Source organism: Mus pahari, chromosome 4 (genome assembly GCF_900095145.1).
Source record: "Mus pahari chromosome 4, PAHARI_EIJ_v1.1, whole genome shotgun sequence".
Lineage (NCBI taxonomy): Eukaryota > Metazoa > Chordata > Mammalia > Rodentia > Muridae > Mus > Mus pahari.
Window position 1 is genome coordinate 139,372,417 of NC_034593.1, and position 8,223 is coordinate 139,380,639.

An 8,223-nucleotide genomic window follows, 5' to 3' on the forward strand; every position below is an offset into this window, starting at 1 on the left:
AAAAAAAAAAAAAAAAAAAAAAAAAAAAAAAGAAAAATGCTTCTTAGACTGAGAGGGGGGAAACATCATACATTAGACAATCCATTTTGCCTTTTTCTTAGCTAAACTGGGGGCAGGGATCATTGTGGTATACTTAAGTATAAATAAGGGCCCAAGAACCCTCATTCACCGTAGTAATTGCCAGCATTAGGCTAGCATGGCTAAGACATGCTCAGGAATGATCTGGAGATATGTGGTTATTGGCATATATGACAAATATTAGAAACTGCCTCCAAAACCAACTAGCCCAGAAATGAAAATTCAGAACATGGCATTGATCTGATTACCCGCAGGGGCGTGAGGGGGCCGGTCTGTGTCATGCCATCAGGGGCACATGGCAAGACTGGCCAAAGACACACAACGCTAAGTGTCTACATACTGAATGTGCAACACTCACGTTTTTAAAGGACAAAGGGCGGTCATATTTTCACCATCCGCTCGCCCACATTATTTTACATAAGAGACTCAGTAGGTGATCAGCTCGAGAACTAAGGGCCCCGTGGTCTGGGTTCCTCCCCGCTTGTGACCGGCCGGGCTGGAGGTCACAGGCGGCGGCAGCTCAGCACCCCGGAGCATGGTGGGCTCCCGCCGCCGGGCCGCAGACGGTTCCGCAGCGTCGCCGCGGACGCCCCGCACGCCCCGCGCGCGCGCGACCCTCGGGCTCTGCGGCCGCGGGACACTGTTGCGTGACGTCCACGCCCGACGACGTCAGGCCCCTCAGTACGGAAACACGGGAGGACACTAGCTAGCTCCCCGACCCGCGACGGCCTCTAAGGTCCCTACAAGCGCGGGCGACAAACGTCCCGGGCGTCACAACCTCGGCCGCCGTGGCGAGGGAACAATAGCCCGCAGTCGCGCTGCGAGAGGGCGCCCAGAGAAACCCTACTCTCGTGGGAGCCCGGTCAAGTCTCGCGATATTCTCCTCCGGGCGTCCCTTCTCAGTACCCTCCGCCCCCCCTCCCCGCCCCCCGCCAATCGCGCGTCAGCGCTGAAACATCGCGGGATTTCCGCCTGCCAGTCTCCGCCCCTTTACGGCACGATGGTCGTGCAAGAATGTGATAGAGCCTCGACGGCCGCCATCTTCTTCCTTTCTTAGCAGTTAGCCGAGAGCGGCGCCTCCGCGAGGAAACGGTAGCGTGTGCTGTAGCGTGGGTATGGCCGACTACTCCACAGTGCCTCCGCCGTCGTCTGGCTCGGCTGGCGGCGGCGGCGGCGGCGGAGTCGTTAACGACGCTTTCAAAGATGCCCTGCAGAGAGCGCGGCAGGTAAGCGTGGACCGACCGACCGCGCGGCGGCTTCCCCCTTCCCGACCCCCGAGAGCCGCTGGCGGGGCAGGTCCGGCCCCGCTCGCACTCGGGGCTGCGGCCCGAGGGGATGGCGTCTCCTCGAGGCCGAGCCGGTTGTCGCGGTCCGAAGCCCCCCTCCCACGCGCTGTCCCCGAGCGTGGCCGCGGGGCCTCCACTTCCGCCCCGCGCGCGGCCGGGCCAGCCCGCCGCGGCTCCCTCGGCCCCGCTTCCGCCCGACCCAGGCGCCTGGAAGGTTCTGGGCGCTCAGGTCACAGCTCGGGCGGGCGGGCGAGGGAGGGCCGGCTGCCCGGCTAGCGGTGCCCGCTGCTTCCCGCGCCGCCGAGCTCTCCGCCCTCGCCGTAATTAGCCTAACGTTCCCCGGCGAGGCTTCCCCCGGGGCGGGATCTGTGTGCGGTCCTCCAATCCTCTCCCCAGCTCACAATGGCCCCGGGCCCATTCTTCCCCAGCCCCGAGTTTGAATCTGCTTCTCTCTCCCCAAGTCGAAACCTCCAACCCCTTTGTGCTACGTAGGGACGGACTGTTGCCCCGAATGGCAACCATTTTCCCCGATGAACAGGGTTGGCTAGATAACAATTACTTGGCATTTGACAATTTTCCCCCCCTGGATCTGAACGTCAATGTCTTCAGGTAGCAACCCCCCCCCCCGCGCCGCCCGGCTTCTTTGTAGCTTTAAAATGTATAATGTTGCCTCGCCGGGCGGGGTGGTGCCAGACTTAAGTCCCAGCACTCGAGAGAGAGACAGCCTGGCAGGTCTCTTGAGTTTGAGGCCAGTCAGGACGGCCAAGAGGGACCTGTCTCCAAAAAAGTATGTTATGGAATTTGTCTGTAAGGTAAAAATAAACATTTATGGCTCTCTGTTTTAGTTGTTAAGACATTTTATACTAGTGTTGAACAGGTTTTTAAAGCTAGTTTTGACTATATTCGAAACTTGCTAATTTTTCCCCCTTCAGAACTGAAAGATTACTGACTCAATCAAGGTTTATCAAATCTACCATAATATAGCAAGCACACTTAACTATCTAGTGCATAGATACTGAAAAAAATATATTTATTCATGGAGAGGGATTCCATGAGCAACATGATGGGTGTCTATAGAACTCAGAGGACAATTTGTGGCAGTTGATTCTCCTACCATGTAGGACCCTTTGGTCAGGTGTAAGTTGATAGGCTCAGGGACAAGTGTGTCTGCCTGGGCATCTGAGGAAACTTTTTGATGCATGGTCTCCATAAAGCCCATGCAGGCCTGAGGTTTAAGGCTTCCTGCTGAATTGTCTCTAGTAGGTGTGCTCCACCTGCTCGGCTTCGGAAGATTTTTAAGTGTAATTTGTAGTCTTGTAAGATAAAAGAATCAAACACCAGGGAGCAGACAGAAGATGCTTTGATTAATAAAGTAACACATGGCAGTTATATAAATATTGGTACTATGAGGCAGGCGCTGTACAGGATGCTGCTGGAAAAGGATGCCTCACTGAATGATGGGTGACATTCATATAGTGCAGTGAGGAGTGGGAATCTGGCCCACATAGACAAGAAGCTGCTGCTGCTGCTTGCTGTACAAACCTGTACAAAGGTTGAGGGTTTCTGGAATGACAGCTCTAAGAGGTAGTCAACTCAGCATAGGCTAGCATAGGAGGAGGAAAAGGTGGGAATGTGAGAAAAGCTACGGATAGATTCCATTATTAGCAAGCATTGGCTGTGATAATACAAGTGTTTATTATAGATAAACATATATAGTGTCTGTTACACCTCTGGACATTCTGTGTGTGTAGAAATTCCTTCAGGACCTTGTAAGGGATTAAGGTCTCACTAGGTAGTTCTGGCTGTCCTGGAACTCCCTGCCTACCTTTAGGACTAAAAATGTGTGCAGCCCATGCCCAGGTGAGATTTTGTTTTCAAAGTGAAGAGTCTTTCTGTCTCACCCTCCTGAGTGCTGGAATTACAGGTCTGCCTACACTGATGCTGGCACACTTTTACTTTTTCTAAAAATTATTTTCTTTAGTTACATTCCTGCCCACTTGCCCCCAGTTCCTCACACCATTCCCTCTTCATCTCCCCACCCCCGTCCCTGGGGCCTCAAGTCTCAAGGATTAAGTGGATCTTCTCCCACTGAGGCCAGACCAGGCAGGGAACTTGGACCAGCCAGAGTATGCTTCCAGGCACACTTTTTATAAGTTTGGTGCAACTGTGTTGTGTCTTTGAGGATGAATAGACACATTGTTAAATTTTCCAAAAGAAAGTTTTGAATGTTGCTGTGGACCCTACCTAGGAAGCACTAGAAGTAGATTTGCACTTCCACCCTTTAAACTACTAAAGAAAGTGTGGGCTGAAGTGTAGGTGATAGACATTTTCATGTCATTAACTTCGAGAATTATCTTTAACTCCAAAATTGGTAAGGATGGGTCAGTAAAGAAAGTGGTAAATGCCGATTTGGTTTGATTTTGCTTGAAGTTAAAAAAAAAAAAAAAACAAATACAGTAGAGCAAAAATCAAGTGGAAAGCTTGAATTATTTCTGTGGGTTAAAATAAAAACATTACTTACACTTAATGTGTGTTTAATAGAAACATTGAGTTCATAATTCTAGCATGTGAGAAGTTAGGATTAGACTAGCCTGGGCTACAATCAGACCATGTTCCCAACCACCCACCCCCAATGAGGGGAGAATTGAAAGTTTTACTTGCTCTTTTGAATGAACCAAGTACCGGTTTTTCTTTTGGATACTTGTGGAACTATTACATGAATGGAGTATGAATAAGCATACTTTCTTAATAAGTGAATCTTTCTAATTTTTTTAAAAAAGGATAGTATATCTTTTATTGTAGGAAATTTAGTGCTGAGTAGTACATAAAGTATTAATACCCTGATTGGTATTCCAATTTTTCTTTTAAGATTGCAGCAAAAATTGGGGGTGATGCTGGTACATCATTGAATTCAAATGACTATGGTTATGGGGGACAAAAGAGACCCTTAGAAGATGGAGGTAAGTTATAGCCAACAAGAATAATTATCTTCCACAGTATTCATTTGATAAGATTTTCAATATTGTTTATCAAGATGATTTATCAAAATACTATCTATTGGTCTCAGAAGGATAGGATTTTGAAAAAGACAGGCCTAGAAAAGGTAGGTATGATTTGAATCTATCGGAAAGTATTATTGTAATAGAAAACAGTTGTGGTTTTTTTTGGTTTTTTTGTCCTGTTTTAGGATTATTCTAACTTTGAGTTGCACAGACTGTGTTAATGAAATAAAATAAAATTATAACTTATTTGGGAAACACTTTACTGAATTTTCTCATTTATTGAATGAATCTTGATACTCCCTTCCATTAATTCAAACTTCACTTATAGCTTAAGGTTTGTTTGTTGCAGGCATCCCGTTTTTATATTGTTTTAGTGTTTTGTGTGTTTCATATTTAACTTTAAACATTGATTAAAACTGTGGATTCATGGTGTTTTCTCTTTTTAAAAAAACATTGACACTTCTGCACTTAGAAGTGTGTACATTTTTGTTTTAGTTCTGATGTATGTGTAAGTTTTGATATTCTTTGCCCTTTTATAAAAGATTCTGATAGCATATAGGACTGTATTTGTGGCCCTTTCTGGTAATACTTGGTTTCCTTTTGTTTAAGTGTGCTTATATTTGCAAGTGAGGTTTTTAATATGCAAGAAAAAATGAGCTAATGATGCTTCAGATGTTGTGTGTAATGTACTCTTTTTATTTTATGTGTAGATGGCTCTTGGACAAATCCGAGCAGTACCACACACTGGGAGGGAATGCCCTCTCCTTTTAAAGGCAGGAATTTTTATTTATTACCTGTGTTTAGAATGTAAATGTGAAATAAGCCAGTGGATTCTTAAATGGACACAATGGTCTCTTGGTTTATGTGTCTGAATTTTTGCTGTACAAAAGCCTTGAAGTTGGGAGAATAATAGTGTTTTGAGCTATAGGCTGTCTATTCTCTTAATGTTGTATGCATTTTGTTTATCTGAGAAAGGCAATCATGTGGTTGCTTTGAGGTTTTGGTGTTTTGTAGTGAAAACTTGATTTGAGAATAATAGAACAGTTAGATTGAAATGTCTTGTAATGTGAGCTTTCTTTTTTGGTATAGCTTATGATCACTGTCAGATACACTCATCTTTTGATATGTCTGGTTTTATGTAGTTCTCGCTAATGTCAGTTCCTACAGTGGATGAAGCATCATTAACCATTAGCGTAAGGTATTCACCAACATTGAAGCTAAACAGTTTGTACTGTATTACTCTAAACTATTTAAAGTGTCTGTGCATTGTTTAAACACAGGAAAATAAAAGAATTTAGGTTTTTGTGGGTTTTTTTTTTTTTTTTTTTAAGATTTTTGAGTCTAGGTTGAATTGCCAGTTTTGATTCAATTGATAAACTATGATATCATGTATTTTAATACATGACACTACTCTTGCTTGGTGGGGGTGGGGAGCTTTGTTTTTAATTAACATAAAGTAAATGACACTTAATTTTGCAGATCAGCCAGATGCTAAGAAAGTACCTCCCCAAAATGACTGTAAGTACTTTAAGCTGAGGTTTTGTTGATTCTTTTAAAAAATATGTATGTATGTATGTAAAGATGGCATGGGAATTCCCTGAAAGTGGGTGCTGAGAACTGTAACTTGGTTCTCTACAAGAGCATGTGTCCTCTTTATCATCTGAGTCTTCTCTCCAGACTGCTGTTTCTACTTTAGATGGGTTGTGAGTTTGGTGTTTGGGAAATTTGCTTTTGAGCCAAAGTCTCAACTATGTAATTCTGACTGCCCTTGACTTCACAAAGATCTACCTTTGTAAAAGTATTTTTTATTTGCCTGATGTAATTGTCATCTCTGAGGCTTACTGCCTCAAACCTTCTAGTTCTTCTAGTTCAAACTCTGGCTGGCTGGATCAACTCAGCTGTTCTGGCTCAAACTCCTCTCCAAGCTGATTCAATACAGCTTCTCTTGACTAATGACTGAATTGTTCTGCTTGGCCTCAAACTAACCTCATTTTCTGGCTTATTCTGTTTTTACATGTGTCTAGCTTGGTCCCTCTCTGCAACCTATATATCTCTACAACTGATCCAATAAAACTGGCCTCCCACCCCCTGGGTTGTTTATCTCTTAAGTCCTCTATTCTCCTGAGAGTTGGACATAATAGCCCTGGCTGTCCTAGAACTCAATCTGGACCAGGCTGACCTCAAACTCAGAAATCTGCCTACATCTGCCTCCCAAGTGCTGGGATTAAAGGCGTGCGCCACCACTGCCCAGCTTCCCCCCCCTTTTCTTTTCCTCAAAGATTTGTTATTTTATATATATGAGTACACTGTAGCTGCCTTCAGACACACCAGAAGAGGGGATCATGTCCCATTACAGGTGGTACTGAGCCACCATGTGGTTGCTGGGAATTGAACTCAGAACCTCTGGAAGAGCAGGCAGTGGCTCTTAATTACTGAGCTGTCTCCCCTGCCCTAATCCTATCTTTTGACTGTCTCTGATTGATCACTTAGTCTGCTACTCTAAATATCACTTTCAAACATGAGTGCTTCCTTCTGCAAACTAACTTCATCTTCACTGTTTGGGATTAAAGGTCTGTGCTAAGAGCTAAGCCACACCACAACTATAAGCAGCTCCCAGTAAATAACACAGTCTTGGGATTCACAGTGTAATTTAAGTGATCAAATAGCCTATAACAGACATGCTTTTGTTTTCTCCTATGCTGGGACTAAGGATGTGTATGCCTTGCCATACTCAAAAGGGTTGGTATTACAAATGTCTAGCCGGAATTTCCTTACAAATGTATAGCTTTTTATTTTTTTAAAAATAATGATTCTCTTTTAAGTTGGAGGTCATGTATATATAAACATTGATTGCTGAATTGTGAATATAAGTTAACTACTCTAGTGCTTAATCTGTGCATCCCTTTCCTGACTTTCTTGCTACTATCAGTGATGATTCAAATATGAATAGTCCGAATTTTTTTTCCTATGTATACATCAGGGAAAGAGTTTGGAGTACATGGTATGTTTATCTTAAATAAACTTGAACTTAAGCTTGTTTTTGTTTATTTTTTTTATAGCTTTTGGAGCACAGTTACCTCCAATGCATCAGCAGCAAAGGTAAAACTTTTAAAACTACTTTGCAAGTCTTAGTTGAAATGTATGTATAACCAATCAATGTCTGCATACCATTTTGTATGTGTGGTTTACTTCTGTCCCATTGGGGCAAATGGTATAGAAACATTGGTAATTTGGGAAAATAGGTTGAAATTGACACATTTTAGAAAAGGTAAAATAAATGTTGAAGTGGCATTCACTCTGAACCCTCTGACAGATGCTCAGTTCACTGTCTTGTTCACACATGCTGCTTCATTTAAGAACCTGTTTGGGCTATTAGGAGACGTTAAGATTGGATTTATTAGATTACTTTTATGTATACGCGTACATTATTTTTCTGTGAGGAAAATGTTAGTTTCTGTTCTCTCTTAGCAGATCTGTAATGACAGAAGAATACAAAGTTCCAGATGGAATGGTTGGATTTAGTAAGTAACATTAATTTCAAGTTTTTAAGACAAACCATACTTTGAAAAATTAGTGTAAATAATAACTTCTCCCCTTTCTCTACCTTAACTAGTAATTGGCAGAGGAGGTGAACAGATCTCACGCATACAGCAGGAATCTGGATGCAAAATACAGATAGCACCTGGTAACATTCCTCTGTGTGTGTGTGTGTGTGTGTGTGTGTGTGTGTGTGTGTGTGTGTGTGTGTGAGAGAGAGAGAGAGAGAGAGAGAGAGAGAGAGAGAGAGAGAGAGAGAGAGAATGAATGAATATGAATGAATATTACTTGTTATTTTGTCTACTTCTTACAGTTTTTTG

At 43.5% G+C, this 8,223-nt stretch overlaps 1 protein-coding gene across 12 annotated transcripts in view; it reads left to right on the forward strand.

Moving 5' to 3' along the window:
- The first annotated feature begins 998 nt into the window (after positions 1–998).
- Fubp1 (far upstream element binding protein 1) overlaps positions 999–8,223 on the forward strand; it is a 24,529-nt gene continuing 17,304 nt past the window's right edge. For 2 of the 12 annotated variants that reach the window (XM_029537893.1, XM_029537895.1), the window contains exons 1-7: positions 1,059–1,304; positions 4,234–4,324; positions 5,077–5,139; positions 5,846–5,884; positions 7,426–7,465; positions 7,835–7,887; positions 7,980–8,051. In XM_029537893.1, the coding sequence (XP_029393753.1) occupies positions 1,194–1,304; positions 4,234–4,324; positions 5,077–5,139; positions 5,846–5,884; positions 7,426–7,465; positions 7,835–7,887; positions 7,980–8,051 (469 nt within the window). In that variant the 5' untranslated portion in view covers positions 1,059–1,193. Of the gene's footprint in view, positions 1,305–4,233; positions 4,325–5,076; positions 5,140–5,845; positions 5,885–7,425; positions 7,466–7,834; positions 7,888–7,979; positions 8,052–8,223 lie in introns of all 12 variants that reach the window. The other 10 variants (XM_021197020.2, XM_021197021.2, XM_029537898.1 and 7 more) reach the window with 8 other exon arrangements.